Genomic DNA, 17,875 nt, shown 5'->3' with positions numbered 1-17,875 from the left:
GGCCCTATTCTCTCCCTAGTTACCCTTTTGTCCTTAATATATTTGTAAAAACCCTTTGGATTCTCCTTAATTCTATTTGCCAAAGCTATCTCATGTCCCCGTTTTGCCCTCCTGATTTCCCTCTTAAGTATACTCCTACTTTCGTTATACTCTTCTAAGGATTCACTTGATCTGTCCTGTCTATATCTGACATATGCATCCTTCTTTTTCTTAACCAAACGCTCAATTTCTTTAGTCATCCAGCATTCCCTATACCTACCAGCCTTCCCTTTCACCCTGATAGGAATATACTTTCTCTGGATTCTTGTTCGCTCATTTCTGAAGGCTTCCCATTTTTCAGGCAAACATCTGCCTCCAATCAGCTTTCGAAAGTTCTTGCCTAATACCGTCAAAATTGGCCTTTCTCCAATTTAGAACTTCAACCTTTAGATCTGGTCTATCCTTTTCCATCACTATTTTAAAACTCATAGGCCTTGACATAGCCAGAGAGGTTCTCACACAGGGTCCCACTGCTTGATACGATGTGGTGTCCTGATGTGTTGGATTTGCATATCTTCGAAAGGCAGTAGAAGTCGCCTACACAAGAAGCATGTGGGGTGAGGGCATCTAGAGAACTCTGAAGGACTGGATCCAAAGTCCTGATCAATGTGTTTAGTTCATGGGTGTGCTGTTTGATCGAATCGGCCGGTAGTTGCCCGTAGTGTTCCTGGTTGTTCAGTTGTCGGTACACTTCCTTGCAGTAATCTGTTCTATTCTGAATAATGATGGCTCCCCCTTTATATGCTGGTTTGATGACAATGTTGTGAATGGTTTTGAGAGCCTGGATGGCATTGCATTGTGATTGGGTGATGTTCGACTCTATCTTGTGGTTGCAGTTGATGAATCTGGCATTTATATAATTCCTGACAGCTTGAGCATACACGTCAAGCCCAGGAGAAAGGCCCTGCGGTAGGATCCAATTTGACTCCTCCTTTAGTCGCCCTTCTACAGATCCCTGTGATGACTGTTCTGGTTCATCGGTCGGCTCATTGCGATCACTGCTGGCATTTTGAAAGAATTCCCAGAGTCCCATTCATCTGAATTCCTCCATGTCTGCTGCAAGATGCATAGGGCCCATTTTGGTGGTGGGGCAGAAATTGAGACCCTTGCTAAGAACGTCAATCTCTTTTGGTTGAAGGGTGTGGTCTGATAAATTGACTTCTACAGACCGACACACTCATGCAGACCCCCCCCCCCCGTACACAAGCTCTCTCTCGTACACTCTCACGTACACCCCCCCACACACGCACCCTCTCACAGACATATCCCCCTTTACACTGACATTCGCATGTATATACATACAGACTCTCACAGACACACTCATCTCTCCCCCCCCCCCCCCCCCCCCCCCACACACACACACACCCATATACATAAACGCACATATAGGTTTATGGGGTGAATTTGTACTTGCAGAATTACTTTTATTTTGCTGAAAAACTGCTTGAATCCATGCAAGATTCTTTAAATCCCTTTTGTAGAAATAAAATCGGTCTGAACATTGGGACACAGACAGCCTCACCCAGGATACTCACACCTTCAATGCATTATCTGAGTTGACATGGCACCTATTGTTCAAGTTCACTTGAAAATGCAATTTTAAAAAATGTTCTGGTAATTACATATGAAAGAACTGAAACAAAATTGGTCATTCTGAAAGATAAGAGACTTGACAAACAATTCAGGTCTTTGTCAATATATAATTTCAGTTGCATCAAACTGTCAACGTGTCGAGTAGAAGATCATAAGACACAACTATAAATTGTGTCTTATGACCTTCTACTCTACAGCCACCTGATAAAGGAGCAGCACTCCGAAAGCTCGTGCTTCTAAATAGTGTTGGACTATTACCTGGTGTTGTGTGATTTTTAACATTGCCTCAGTCAGCATTTATGTGCCTTGGGCTGGGCCTTGTTGGTCTTTGAGCACTGAGTACCTTGATGGATTGTGTCCTTATTACCTTTGTGTTTGTACACTGCTACCTGTCAATGATTCTAGGTTCACTGAAGTCAGCTTGAATTCCACTTTGACCTCCTTAGCAAGGTCAGGTAACATTGAGAAAGGCTGCAAACCTATCTGGGGCATTCTTTGTGTGCTGTGTAATTTAATACTTTAATTAGTTTAGCTGTCTGAAAGCACAGTTTGTGTTGATTTTTAAAATGAGTTTTGTTTCCTAATATTTGCAGTAATATAATATTATTTACTAATTTTCTTTTGGTTCAAAATTGACAAGTGTCCGTATACGTGCTTTGATGTAATTATAATACGTTTTTCTGTTTAGTTTTCTTCACATTGCAAGTTCATTATTTTCAAATGCCAGATTTATTTCATCAGAAGCAAAACATGAAATGTAAGAAATTAGTTTGTGTAAAATTGTAATTGTGCCAGTAACTCTAGGTGCGACTTGTATATCTTGTTCTTCATACAGCCTGATCAGAGCTCTTTTTGAAGTCAGTAATTTTTTATATTAAATTTCCCCCATAGCTCATTTGCACTAGTCTTGATGAACTCAGGGAACTCATTGCCAAAATGGAGGGAGAGCTAAAAGAACTGGAAAATAATAAGAAGAAATCTGTAAGTAATTGATCTGTTTGCTCTGGAACAAAGCTTGGATGTCAAAGATGTTCCAACGAATTGTACTTCTGTTTTCTTCCCTTTTGGATGTTGCTGATTCAGAATGCTGGTTCATTTTCAATTATAAGTTGCATCTACACGTACACCCCCCACAGACGCACCCTCTCACAGACTTATATAGTAGTTTGAGCAGTTTAGAACTTAATTTACACTCCTCAAATACATCTTCAGTTTTTCTTCTGTAGAAGGAAACTATAGTGCGTAATTACATATCTAAAATATGGCAGAATTCCAACTGCTGTTGGATTGTATTTTTAAATAATGCTGCCATTTTACATTGAAACGAAGCTTGAAAATCTCATTCAGGCCTGTTGTCACGCAGTGATCTCTTACCTCTGGCCAGAAGGCTTGGGTACAAGGCCTTCAGATGCATGATTTGGCATATCAAAATAAACTGATTAAAAATATCTAAAGTTGCAGTTCTGAGCAAATCTTTTTTGGGACTAATAAGATTTGCTTGCTATATACCCCACACAGTTTATGAATTACTTTTCTTCAGTTTTAAACCTCTCCTTCCACTTGCACTTCTGGATCTCTGCTCAAATTGCCTTTGTTGCTTGCTTTGTTAGTTTTTCAAACCAAAGATTACCTTTGTTGTGTAGTTAATTAAAGTTCAGACACTCACAGTTCCCTTGAAATTGATAAAAGAAACAAAGGCTAATTGATGAGCAGCCACACTGATGGTTGATGATTTGGAGCACAGCTCATAAGGGAAACTTGACAGTTTGCTAATAATAAATTGGGAGAGAGTATTTTTTTAAAAATGTTGAGAACAAGTGAACTAGAGAGATCTGGAAAGTCATGGGGGTTAGGCTAAGAACTGTTCAGTGTTGAAAAATAAAGTAAAGTCATATAAGTAATGTCCGAAAATGAGCTGTGTGATTCTGAAGGATTTAAAGAATGATACAAAAGGTAGCATTTTGCTCCATTGTACTAGCTCTTCCTCAGAACTATTCAGTGAATTACATGTCCCTGTGTTTTTTTCTCCACGGCCTTACAATTATTTTTGATTCAAGTACTTGCTCAATTTCCTTTTGAAAATAATTATTGAATCTATTTCCATTATCCTTTCAGATCATGACTTCAGCTCATTATAACTCATGTTAAACAGATGTTGGTCTTTGTTTGCTTCTAGTGTTTCTACTAGTTGCCTTAAATCCATCTCTCCTTGTTCCTCACTCTTTGCCACTTGGAGCAGGTTGAAAATTTCTTAGAATAAATAAAATAATTAACCTGCTCAGAGATGTTGTTACACACCTCTGGCACAAGTGGAGCTTGAACCCACATCTCCTTGTTCAGAGGTAGAGGCACTACTACTGTACCACAAGCGGTCTTTTCTTTACTGAGATTACTTTAATCAATCTGATTAAGTGCCACAAGGCCACACTTCTTTACTCTGACAAAACTATTCATGATTTTAAACACCTGTGTCAAATCCCCAAACTTACTGTACTCAAAGAAGAGCAATCTCAACTTCTCCGCTCCATATAAATAGACAATAGGTGCAGGAGTAGGCCATTCTGCCCTTTGAGCCTGCACCACCATTCAATGTGATCATGACTGATGATCCTTAATCAGTATCCTGTTCCTGCCTTATCTCCATAACCCTTGATTCCACAATCCTTGAGAGCTCTATCCAACTCTTTCTTAAATGAATCCAGAGACTGGGCCTCCACTGCCCTCTGGGGCAGAGCATTCCACACAGCCACCACTCTCTGGGTGAAGAAGTTTCTCCTCATCTCTGTCCTAAATGGTCTACCCCATATTTTTAAGCTGTGTCCTCTGGTTCGGCACTCACCCATCAGCGGAAACATGTTTCCTTCATCCAGAGTGTCCAATCCTTTAATAATCTTATATGTCTCAATCAGATCCCCTCTCAGTCTTCTAAACTCAAGGGTATACAAGCCCAGTCACTCCAGTCTTTCAATAAAATCATATATTCCTGATAAGTCACCTCTTCAGGGCCTTGACACCATTCTGAAAGTACATTGCCCCATAATTGTGCAGACTACTCTGCTGGGGCCAGTGTTCTTTGAAATCTTGCCATACCTCCCTTGCCTTTGTCCTCTTTGCCAGTGATTATAAAGCCAAGGATTATGTTTAATTTTCTAACAGCCATCTCAACTTGTCTTGCCACCTTCAAAGTTTGTCTATATTATACCCCCAGCACTTCTGTTCCTGAACCCCCATAAGAATGATACCAGGTAATTGATATTGCTTCTGCTCGTTCTTTCTACCAAAACGTGTCACTTGAAGAATCAGTGATAGTCTTTATGAAGTGGGGCAGGAGTAAAGGAATTGAGGATTTTTGTGGAAAGTTCCTTAACTGAGAATCTAATTTTCAACAGTGGTGAAAAAGCAAATTAGGATTTTGAATCTTAAAGTTTTGAGGTTAGAACAAGTATTCCAGAATCTAAGTATGTTTTTTTAAAAGAAAACTTTTCATCTTGAAGAGTTCTATTAATTACTGAATATTGCCTCGGAGGGTATATTGACTATGGAAGAGTGCAAAGGAGATCATATAGGTTCATAAATAGATTGGGCATGAGTTGTTGGACATAAGCCTTTCGTACAACTCAATTAAATTATATTTGTACTGGAAGAAGACAGCGTTTTGTGACCTTATTAACGTTTTTAAGTCTTTCAAGGGGAGATATAAACTGGATCTTAAAATGATATTCAGTGTTAATGCTGTCTGCATGGCAAAGGATATATTCTTTTGCCTTTTTGCAAAGCAATAAATATTTGGAGTAGTCTGCACTGGATATAAGAATAGTGCCGTATATAAGAATTCCTGAGCTTCTCAAAACTGAGGTTTTAATAGAGGAGGTTACTATTATTGGGGCAAAACTTGTTGAGGATGAAATACAAACAGAAAACAGTGGAGAACTCAACAAGTCTGTGGAGTGGCTGTTAACAGAAGAGTTGTGTTAGACTCAAAATTATATGTTTCCCTTTCTATAGATGCTGCCAGGCCTGTTGAGTTTCTCCATTTTAAGTTTGTACTTCAGATCTCGTGTTTAGTGTTTTGCTTTCATTTTACAATGAACTGGACATTGAGCTAGATTGTCTTTCATTCAAAACAATATGACTTTACGTGATCTCACTAGTGTCAGACTTGGACAGTAGATTGTATTTGCACTTATAACATCTCCCAACTAACCATTATAGTTGGACTATAAGTTAGCTCAGTTGGCTGAGCTGCTGGTTTGCGATAGTGGTGCTAAGAGCATGAGTTCAATTCACGTTACCCCTAAGATTACCATAGAGATCCAACTATCCCAACCTTGCCAGAGGTATGGTACCTTCAAGTTTAACCGCCCTGAGCTGTCTCTAATGAGAGAGAAGCCCTCAGGTGCTCTGGGACTAAGACAATTTTACCCATAGTTGGATTGTAGATGTTGACTTTTCCATTTGTCTGTAGTTTGATTATAATTTCTGTAGTTTCTCATTGCCCTTCATTTTGAATCCTACGTTAGTAAATAAACCTAATGAACTATTTAACTTACCTGGTGGCTGCTTGTGTTTTTATATACTGAAAGATTAAGTACATTTGACTCTTTCCGGGTTATAGTCCAACAAGTTTAATTGGATGCAGTAGCTTTCGGAGCACTGCAGATGGTTGTGGAGTACACAATTATAAGAGACAGAATTTATAGCAAAAGTTTACAGTGTGATGTAACTGAAATTGTACATTTAAAAGCACCTTGAATGTTTGCAAAGTCTCTCATCTGTTAGAATGACCATGTTAGTTTCACTTCTTTCATATGTAAATCACAAAACTTTTTTCAAAAGTTACATTCTCAGGTTAACTGTAACAATTGGTGTCAGCCCAGATAATGTGTTGAAGGTGTGCTGCTGTCTGTGCCATAATGTTTAGACTGATTCTAATCTTAAAAATGAATTAACAGAATCTTACATGGATTTGTGCAGTTTTTGAGCAAAGTACAATGTAACTCTGCAAGTACAAATTCTCCCCACAAACGTATGTGTGTACGTATACATGTGGGTGTTTGTGTGTGTGTGTGTGCGCGTGTGTGTGTGTAGGGGATGGGGGGTTGAGAGTATCAGAGTGTGTGTGTGTGCGCGCGTGTGTGTGTGTAGGGGATGGGGGGTTGAGAGTATCAGAGTGTGTGTGTGTGTGTGTAAAGGGTCTAAATCTGTGAGAGGAGAGGCTAATGCAAGGGATGAATGGGCACCACACAACAATCAACAGACAGGAGTATTCCTTCCCAGTTGGAGAACACTTCAGCGGTCCAGGACATTCGACCTCGGACTTTCGGGTAACCATCCTCCAAGGCGGACTTCGAGACAGGCAGCAGCGAAAAGTGGCCGAGTAGAGGCTGATAGCTACGTTCGGTAGCCATAGGGAGGGCCTCAACCGGGACCTTGGGTTCATGTCACACTACAGGTGACCACCATTGCACTATACACACACACAGATACTTGCAGAGCTACATTGTACTTTGCTCAAAAACTACACGAATCCATGTAAGATTCTGTTAATTCAATTTTTAGATTAGAATCAGTCTAAACATTATGGCACAGACAGCAGCACACAGGGGGCTAACACCTTCAACACATTATCTGGGCTGACACCAATTGTTAAAGTTAACCTGAGAATGTAACTTTTTAAAAAAAAGTTTTGTGATTTACTTCTGAAAGAAGTGAAACTAACATGGTCATTCTAACAAATGAGAGACTTAACGAACAATCAAGGTATTTTTCAATGTATAATTTCAATTACATCACACTGTAAACTTTTGCTACAAATTTTGTGTCTTACAATTGAATACTCCACAACCGCCTGATGAAGGAGCAGCCCTCTGAATGTTAGTGCTTCCAATTAAACCTGTTGGACTATAACCTGGTGTTGTGTGATTTTTAACTTTGTACACCCCAGTACAACAGCGGCATCTCCAAATCTTGACGTTTTCCAGTTTCATGAGTCAGTTACTAAACCTATGCTGACTTATAAGATAGGATTCTGAATCTCAAAGTGTGAAGCTCACTCTAGTGGAGTCAGAGAACGTTGGGAGAAAAGCAAGGCATGAACAAAATCGTAACCATGGGGAATTGGTTTGCACGCTATTTTTTCACTTTGGTGATCTAGATATAAATTTAAAGTTTGGGTGAAGATTTGTAGTTCGGGTGCTCGTTGTTGTGGTTCTGTTCGCCGAGCTGGAAATTTTTGTTGCAAACGTTTCGTCCCCTGTCTAGGTGACATCCTCAGTGCTTGGGAGCCTCCTGTGAAGTGCTTCTGTGGTGTTTCCTCTGGCATTTATAGTGGCCTGTCCCTGCACTTCCGGTTATCAGTTTCAGCTGTCCGCTGTAGTGGCCGGTGCATTACTGCCTCTGCTATGCAAAGGTTAGAACAAACAGTCTTACCACAAATTCAACCCGAACTCTGGGTCAGGTATGTTGATGACACCTTTGTAATCATTAAAAACACAGAAATAGAGAAAACACACTGGATCATCAACAACACACTCCCAGGAATCCGATTCACGAGAGAAGAAGTAAAGGATAACCAACTCCCATTCCTAGACGTGAGGGTACAGAGAACACCGAATGGAGAATTCACCACAAAGGTATACAGGAAAGTCACACACACAGACCAAGTCCTGAACTATGAAAGCAACCACCCCAACACACACAAACGAAGTTGCATCAAGACACTATTCAAAAGGGCCACAACACACTGCAGCACACCAGAACTGCAAAAAGAGGAAGAGGAACACCTGTACAAGGTATTTGCCAAAAACGGATACCCGTGCAATTTCATCAACAGATGCCTCAGAGAAAGACAATGGAACGAGGACATGCCGCAACCCAAAGGACTAGCCACGCTACCATACATCAGGAGCATTTCAGAACTGACAGCCAGACTACTGCGACCAGTAGGACTTATAACAGCACACAAACCAACAGCCACCCTCAGACAACAACTCACCAGAACGAAGGACCCGATACCCAGCATGAGCAAAACTAATGTAGTGTACAAATTCCCATGCAAGGACTGCTCAAAACACTATATAGGACAAACAGGAAGACAGCTAACGATCTGCATCCATGAACATCAACTAGCCACGAAACGCCACGACCAGCTATCCTTAGTAGCCACACACGCAGGCAACAAGCAACATGAAGTTGACTGGGACAACACTACCATTATAGAGCAAGCCAAACAAAGAACAGCCAGGGAATTCCTAGAAGCATGGCACTCATCCACAAACTCCAGCATCAAACACATCGACCTGGACCCAATATACCAGCCACTACAGTGGACAGCTGAAACTGACAACCGGAAGCGGCAGGGACAGGCCACTATAAATGGAGGAAACACCACAGAAGCGCTTCACAGGAGGCTCCCAAGCACTGAGGATGTCACCTAGACAGGGGACGAAACGTTTGCAACAAAAATTTCCAGCTCGGCGAACAGAACCACAACATATAAATTTAGCTTCCACTGATGAGTTAAAACTTTGTTTAATTCTGTCCTTCTATACTAAATTATTTCTGTAACCTCAGATCATATGCTACACCTCTTGACACAAAGTCAGCACTTGTTTGCAGTTGATCTTGCTCACTGTCATGCTTGGCTGGTGTCAGAAATAAAACTGTCAGATGTGCTTTGGCAAAGGCTATTAACAATTTGGGGTTCATTTGTGTTTGTATTGTCTTCTTGACATTGGAATATTTGATTCCTTAGGAGCACAAGGTGAGAATTGAACCATTCTCTAATTATAGAAGTTCTCTAGACAGTTAAGGAAAAATTAATTTATAATGCAAAAAGATTAATTGCAATAATTAGTAAATTTATGAATATGTTCCTCATTACTCTTTGAAATGCTATTGTGCCCAAAAGTTAATGGTGTGGAGTTTAGAAATAAACTTTAATTTTAAAAAAATGTAGCGATGCAGTACAGAGAAATACAGATTAGTAAATCAGAAATGTCAGTTCAAATATTCTAAAGTATTAGGTGTCAAAAGGTGAGCTTGTCGAGTAATGATGGAATGTTGGAGTTAATTATTACTGTATAATGTGAGAATCATCTTTTTTATCTACAGGAAAAATGGTTTTACAGACGACAAGCTTTAAAAGATTTGCATGGTACCCTAGGACGACTGTTGAATGAATTGTTGCCATGGGAACAAAAACTAATCAAAGCCCATCAGAGAAATCGGTAATTTTTGTACTGGTGTTCCTTTTGTCGTCCTGTCTTCACCCTTTCTAGCAGTTATAGAAGATAATTAATCAGGCTGAGGAGAACTTTCAATTCTCTTTGTCTTCATACAACCATCATATGTTGCAGCATAGAAACAGATTTCTTCTCGAGTATTATTGTTCTCCACTCCATTTAATCCATCCTCCATCCCATTTCCCAAACTATTCAATATTATTTTTCAAGCAGTTATTTTTTGTTCTGAGAGAATGCATTGTCTCTGCTTTAGTAACAGTTTGTGGGTGCATTAATTCCACTTTCTTAGAAAAACATATTTCTAGTCTCCAATTTAATTGTTTTTGTGGTCATCTCAAATTTCAACAACGTACCTCTGAAACTCTTGTCCTGCAACAGTATCCATATATGTACATTAATTTCAAAGTAGGCAATAATAATCAGGATGGAAATTTTTGCTGATTCAAACCTTTGAAAGTCACTTCTGTAATAGCAACAGCACCTTAACATAATGTCCCAAGACATTTCGTGCAAAAGAATTATAAAACATATTTTGACGTTGAACTGCAAAGCAATATTCGGGCAAATCACAAAGGTGGGAAGGTTTAAACTAGGCATTCAAGAATGTTTAAAATTGGAGAGACTCCAGATCAGAATTAGTTGAGTACAGATATTTTGGAGTTGTCAGGTTTGAGAAGAATATGGAAGTGCAGCAGAATTTGAAAAAGACAATGGTTTTGAAGTTACCATTCTTTCTTAAAAGAAAGTCGGTGTAGGTTTTTGAGCGTATGAGGACTTGTGAATAGGGGACAAACTTTTAGCAGTCCTCCAGTTTAGAAAGGGTTGAACATGAGATGCCAGCTAATAGTACCCCTGAAATCTGCAGAGGTAATGTGCATGGATTTGGTTTCAACAGCCAATCAGCTGAGGCAAGGCAGAGTGGGATGTGGAAATGTGATTGCCAGTTTATTTCTGGTTCAGATATAGTGCTCTGACTGCCAACAATCTGGTTTAGCCTTAGCCAGTTAGTGGAGAGAGGGATGAGTTAATGTTAAGAGATTTGGGAAGATGGTAATTGATGCTAGGTTGATTGCTAATTTGAAATCTGGGCTTGATCAATTTTTGTTAACCATAGGTATGAGGAGCTATGAATGAAATACATATGAAGTTAGAAAAGTAGAGTTCAGACCACAGGCCTTATCAGTCATGAACTTGTGGAATGACAGAGGAAGACTCAAAAGTCTGTACACCCCCTTTTCTCTTAAGTGATATATTTCTATGTCTTTTCCGTTTGCATATTGTGTCACAGTGAGACAACCTTCTGAAAGCAGTGAATGTTGCTCATGTAACCACTTAATGAAATAAAGGAATTGATACACAAAAATGTCAGCGTGTTGCAAAGAGCTTCTTAATCTTGACGGCTATGTTTGGTGTATTTGTTTTTTTTTTTGAGCATCCAATTTAAATTCTACACTCGGCTGATATCCGTGAATGATTTCCCAGTCAGCCCATGCAGTGTTTTAGAAAGTTGCCCAGCTTTAAATAGGAATGCAGTATCAAGAATATTTTGTAGATTTTTTTTATGACATGAAAATAGATTTGTTTGATTGCATCTCCAGGAGCAGACCAACGTTTTAAAACTATTTTGTCTGAAAGAATAGCATGCACAATGATTCTGATGAATTAAGTGACAGACTGACAACCTGTTCAAATGTGGTCATTTCTCATTTTGCATTATACCATTAATTTTCAAATATTAACTTTAAGTGTTGAGATATTTCTTTTATCTCAGTCAGTCTGGAAATGTAAATATTTATCTAATGAGCAAAGAATATTTGATGATTGTATTTGATAGTCATTGTTTTAAATTTACTTCTTATACAATACATGCAGTTTCTGTTAATAGAGCAAAGTTACAAATGTGTGTAAATTTAACTAATTAGTTGGTTTCTTGATATATTTTCAATTAATAAACCCAACTATTAAGAATCTTGCCAAACATGTTAAGCAATTTTACTTCTATTACAGGATTGTAAATACAGTTTGTGTATCATCTTAATTGTTTTAATGCATGCATCCTAACTTTAAGTGGACACCTTTAAATCTTTCCATAAATTATGTTTTATATAGTAATAGATTCTTTCTAAACAAATGAATGCTTGTTTTTAGTTCAAATAATGCTAGAGATTGTGGTGCTTGATGTAGGCAATATTCCAGAGCTATCACTAAATGCCAACTTTCTGGTGGTGGTTCTGGGTCACCCACTTGCAATTTTGAGATCTGTGAGCTGGTTAGGATTTCTGTACATTTTGTGGCATAATCTTATTCTTGCTCTTTAGAAATAGATTCCTGATAATGTTACATGGAGTACAGAGGGAATTGTTCCTTCAGGTTGAAGTACAGCATCATTTGTACTCCTGTAAAGAGTCAGTCAACTTTCCTGGACTTGTATTGCGTAGAGGAAACCTATCGTGCCTGTGCATATCTAATTTTTGTTGTGTTATGAAAATGTGTGGAATTTTTATAATTCAGGAAGGGCACTCATGCAAAAGGGTTGAGAAGCCCTGACTTAGAGAATGTTGATCTGACAAAATTATATGACAGACTATGTGCAATACGCAAGTTTGGGGAAATTGCAGCAAAACATGCATTTGATAGTGTTGTCCTGTTCATAAAAGATGTTAGACTGAGCCTGTGACATTAAGGGCCTCGCTATACGAAGAGCAGGAAGTTCTCCTAGCTTTTTGATCGCAACCCTTTCTTATTTTCATCCAGAAACACACACTTTATTTTGTCGTTGCTGTTTGTCAATTTTTACAATAATACCCTCTCATTTTCTTCTCATATTTTCCTGAACTCAATCATCATTGTTTGAAGATCTCAGATGTTTGATATTTCATCTTCAACTTTGCGCTATGCATCTTTGTTTCTCAGTTACCCACCTTTGTCGAAAACAAATGAATTATTTATATATTGACTAGCAATCTGAAAGTCTAATTAATAAAACTTCATTTTTAAAAAATCTTTTCAAGGGCTCGAATGAAGAAAGACTTTGATGACTTTAAAAAACAGCCGGACAATGATGTGTTCCTTCGAGACACCATGCCTAGTGAAGAAGTGGATGGAGAGCTTATGAAAGACCTATGTCCAAATGAAGCAGGATCTTCAAATTTTGCTGACCATCAAGAAATAATTAGAAAAGAATGCTTTGAAATAGGTATTTTAATCTTTTTAGCATTGAATTTAGATCAAATATAAGTCAAGCACAAAATTCATATGAAACAGTTGTAGCTAAATTATTTAGCAGAATTCTGTTCCTTTGTAAGTAATGATGGACCTTTGTGTAGTTATTTGGTCTGAAAACATACATTAATAAAATTTGCACATCGTTCCAGGTATGATAAAAAGGGCTGTTGTAAAACTAAGAGGGTTTAAGTCCTATTACCTTGTATTCAACCTTAGAACCATCTCAGAAATTGGATACAAAAAATGTTCAAAGATAAGTTCCAAACAGTTCACTGTACTCAGAATCCCACAGATCATGTGCCTTCATGGCTGATTAGTTGCAACAGCTGATCATGGTTTCATAGTAACATAAGAAATCGGTTTATTCATTCTTGGAATGTTAGCATCATTGTCAACTACTGAAGATAATCTTAATCTGCAAATGATTGGAAATTGCTCATACTTTTACCTTTCTCCCTACATCTTAATACATGTCTGTCAGTGGCACTTGCAGAACTCAGATTGTAGATTTGATGTGAGCAAATTCAATTCTGTCTCCTGAAATTCCCCTCTAATAAGGTTTAGACCTTGTTCCTTAGAATATGTAGCAATATTTTTGCTTTACAAAAATAAGTTGTAGCTTTGGGGATAATGGGGACGGATTTTATCAAGCCCACAAGAGCAAGGAATGCTATGTGTGATGGTGACTGAATTAAACAAGATGCAAAGTCTCTCTTTGGTGATTGTGGGCTGAGATGTTTAAATTAAGTCAACTGTGTGTTTGTGGTCTGTTGAGCCTCTCACAGCCTGTGAAATTGATTGCTTTATTATCACATGTAATGAATTACAGTAAAAAGCTTTGTTTATGTGCAGTTCAGGCAGATCATAGTAAGGAAGGGTGTACAGATCAAAAGAATTAGAGGTATACAGGTTACATTACATGGGGTGTACGTTAGGTGAGATCAGTATGAGCAAGATCAGCATTATTTGAGGCTAGAGAGTCCATTCATCAGAAAAATAATGTCTGGGAAGAAGCTGTTCTTGAATTTGTCAGTGTGTATCTTCTGTCCGACAAGAGATCGTAGAAGACCATTACCAGGATGCAATGGGTCTTTGATAATGTTGGTAGTCTTCCTGCGGAAGCGAGCTGTGTAAACGGAGTCCATGAATGGAACACTGGCTCCCTGATAGTTTGGGCTGTGCACACCATCTACTGTAGTTTCTTAAGGTCCTGAACACAACAATTGCCATACCAGGCTAGTATATACCCGGACAGCATGCTTTCAGTCATGCATGTATAGCAGTTGGTGAGGGTCCTTACAGACATGCCTAAGCTGCCTGAGAAAGAAGGGTTGTGCCTTCTTGTCCGTCTCATCTACGTGGGAAGTCCAGGACAGGTGGTCAGTTACAGTCACTCCAAAGAATTTGACGCTTTCCATCCTCTCAACCTCTGCTCCGTTGATGTAGATGGGGGTGTGTTCTCCTTTCTTTCTGAAGTCAGTGATCAGTTTTTTTTTTTGCTGACATTGAGAGGGAGGTTGTTCTCATTGCACCACCAAGTCCTCTATTTCCATTTTGTATTTTGACTCATCAATGTTGAGTATCTGTCACACTACAGTGGTGCCGTTAGCAAATTTACAGATGGCATTTGTTTGAAAGTTGGCAACACAAAGTTATGGAACAGGCCCGACCCCTCAAAACATTCTTAAGCAGGTAGCCCAGGCCATAACTTTGCTATTTGATTTAGGTAAATGCATAGTGGATAATCCCGGAGTGAATTAGCGGGTTCAACTGCCCGGTTTTAAACAAACAGAAGTTATTTACAAAATTACGGATTGAAACACTAGGAACAGACCCTTCAGTCCATCTTGTCCGTGCCGACCAGTCATCTTAAATTAACCTAGTCCCATTTGCCACCACTTGGTCCATATGCCTCGAAACCCTTCCTATTGACATTCCCATCCAGATACCTTTTAAATGCTGTAATTGTATGTACCAGCCTTCATTACTTCCTCTGGTAATCCATTCCATATACGCACCACCCTCTGCATGAAAAAGTAGCTCTTTAGATCCCTTTTACATCTTGCCCTGCTCAACCTTAAACCTATGCCCTGTAGTCTGGACACCACCAACCCCCCCAATGTCTTCACAAGTTCCTGTGCTATTACTAAAAGTTGGAGCAGCTTTCCAAGTAAAGAACAGAAACCATGATAGCTTGGAGGCTAGACTATTTCTGCCTTTGCTTGATCGCAAATGATTGCAGACATTTTTCTCTAATATTATGAAATTGTGTCTATACATCATTTCATAATAAAGTTTCTGGATAACTCCGCAGTAGCTGCAAACTTTGGTGCTATTATAATTTACTCTATAAAAAGGTTATTGACTGCCTTCAAATCCCGAAAAACCCTAGTTGTTGAAAGACTATAAATGTAGTTGGTGGTTATTCCAGTGACAGCTAATATTTGGGCTGATGAAAAGATGTTATGTTGAAATGATCATTACCACTTTGGGGTACATTTAAGTAACAATGATTTTTTTTTTAACAAAACCTCTGGTTTTATGCTCACCCATTTGTCTTTCACACCTCTGTAGTAAATCATTCATAATGCAAAATGTTTGGAGATTACGCTTCTTTCCATCTGAATCTTCAATTTAATTTTATAATTTACATTATTCAGACTTCCCAACATATTTCATACATTGAGAATTGGCTTCTGAGGTTAGCATGTGCAAAACATTGATTTAATAATTTAATGTGATGATACATGGGACTTGCTGATTTAAGTCAAGAAATCATTCAATTGTTTTAACTTCCTGCCACAACATATCAGAATTTTGTTTTGAAGAGGCTATGGATGTATATATGGCAGATTTTTTTAGGAGCTTGATAGTTACTCATTTTTATCAGTGATACAATAACTGCTGACTGGGTAGTCAGTGACATTGCTTATTTTGGAGCAAACTTGGGAGTAGGCTTCAGCCTTCCTGTGGCTGCAAAGCTGTGATTGCAAGTAGCCCTGGTACACTGCATAGATCTTTCTCAAGTGCATTTTAATTGTCTGTTCTAACAACTGATAGGATGACTTCCGTGCAGTACAATATCTTCCTAACTTTAAGGTACTTGGTTTGACTCCCAAATTGGTTAGAGAATATGGGATGAGGAAACTAACCCGTGGGCAGTGAGAAATATTTGGTTACTTAGTTATTTTCTAAGCAATGTGACCCCACCTATGTGTCTTTGCAGGATAATGGGTGGTAGTGTGGGGTGGGTGGGAATGGTGTAAATCAATCATTTGGGTGGTAAGTGGTTTGTGGCTTCAGTTTAATTTCACAACAACCTTTAAAAATGTAGCTGTAAGTTTGAGTTTTTAGCCTGCTACATCTAGCAGTATCCAGCTAGAGTATCGTAACGTTTCCATTTCTTTGGGTAATCGTAACTTCCATAACAGGTGGGTTGGGTTGATTCAGAGGTTAAATTTGAAAAATCTAAAACATCAGAACCACTAGAAAGGAGATAATATTGGAGTGGATGACCAAACGACACAGATGAGAAGGGATGGCCATTTAGTTAATATAATAAAGCTGTATGTTGCATGAATTGGAATATATATTAGCAAGCTACCCAGTAACTACTAACTCCAAATGCATATCTTCCATCTTTCAGTCTTTGGGGTTTGCTGTATGATCCTTTCTCCAGCCTTTGCGTAAATAACAACTTCCACTGCTATCTTTTACCACCACTATTAGATTCCAGACACCAAATTAATCAGGCTGAATATAGGGAGGAAACCTCCAAAAAAAAATTAAGAAGCAGTAATGTGTTTGGGAAACTTTCATGCTTCCTGATTTCAGAAAAGCCCGCACGCTCTCTCGCTCACTCTCACACACTCTCTGTCTCTGGTGCGCGCTCTCTCTCTCAAGGGTTTAGATGGAGAGGAACGTATAAGAAAATTTTCAGATTCAGTATATGGATGTACCTATTTCTGTTAGAGTGAAAGGAAAGGCTGGTAGGTATAGGGAATGCTGGATGACTAAAGAAGTTGAGGGTTTGGTTAAGAAAAAAAAGGATGCATATGTCAGGTATAGACAGGAGAGATAGAGTGAATCCTTAGAAGACTTTAAATGCAGTAGGAGTATACTTAGCAGGGAAATCAGGAGGGCAAAAAGGGGACATGAGATAGCTTTGGCAAATAGAGTTAAGGAGAATCCAATGGGCTTTTACAAATACATTAAGGACAAAAGGGTAACTAGGGGGAGAATAGGGCCCCTCAAGGATCAGCAAGGTGGCCTTTATGTAGAGCCGAAGCAGATGGGGGAGATACTAAATGAATATTTTGCATCAGTGTTTACTGTGGAAAAGGACATGGAAGATATAGAATGTAGGGAAAGAGATTATGAGATCTTGAAAAATGTCCATATTACAGAGGAGGAAGTGCTGGATGTCTTGAAAAGCATAAAATTGGATAAATTCCCAGGACCTGATCAGATGTACGCTAGAACTACATGGGAAGCTAGGGAAATGATTGCTGGGCCTCTTACTGAGATATTTTTATCATCAGTAGTCACAGGTGAGGAGCAAGAAGACTGGAGATTGGCTGATGTGGTGCCACCGTTTAAGAAGGGTGGTAAGGACAAGTCAGGTAACTATAGACCAGTGAGCCTGACATCAATGGTGGGCAAGTTGTTGAAGGGAATCCTGAGGGACAGGATGTTACATGTATTTGGAAAGGCAAGGACTGTTAGGGATAGTCAACATGGCTTTGTGCATGGGAAATCACGTCTCACAAACTTGA

At 39.0% G+C, this 17,875-nt stretch overlaps 1 protein-coding gene across 1 annotated transcript in view; it reads left to right on the top strand.

Annotated features, from left to right (window-relative positions):
* Positions 1-17,875, top strand: part of brd10 (bromodomain containing 10) — a 107,347-nt gene that overhangs the window by 82,222 nt on the left and 7,250 nt on the right. Inside the window, exons 5-7 of the mRNA XM_043715189.2 lie at positions 2,524-2,613; positions 9,745-9,860; positions 12,887-13,071. Of these exons, the coding sequence (XP_043571124.2) occupies positions 2,524-2,613; positions 9,745-9,860; positions 12,887-13,071 (391 nt within the window). The remainder of the gene's footprint in view (positions 1-2,523; positions 2,614-9,744; positions 9,861-12,886; positions 13,072-17,875) is intronic.

The sequence above is a fragment of the Chiloscyllium plagiosum genome, unplaced genomic scaffold, assembly GCF_037043375.1.
Source record: "Chiloscyllium plagiosum isolate Xiang-an unplaced genomic scaffold, Cpla_swu_hap1 HiC_scaffold_2, whole genome shotgun sequence".
Classification (NCBI taxonomy): domain Eukaryota; kingdom Metazoa; phylum Chordata; class Chondrichthyes; order Orectolobiformes; family Hemiscylliidae; genus Chiloscyllium; species Chiloscyllium plagiosum.
This window is presented reverse-complemented; position numbering and strand designations above follow the sequence as displayed.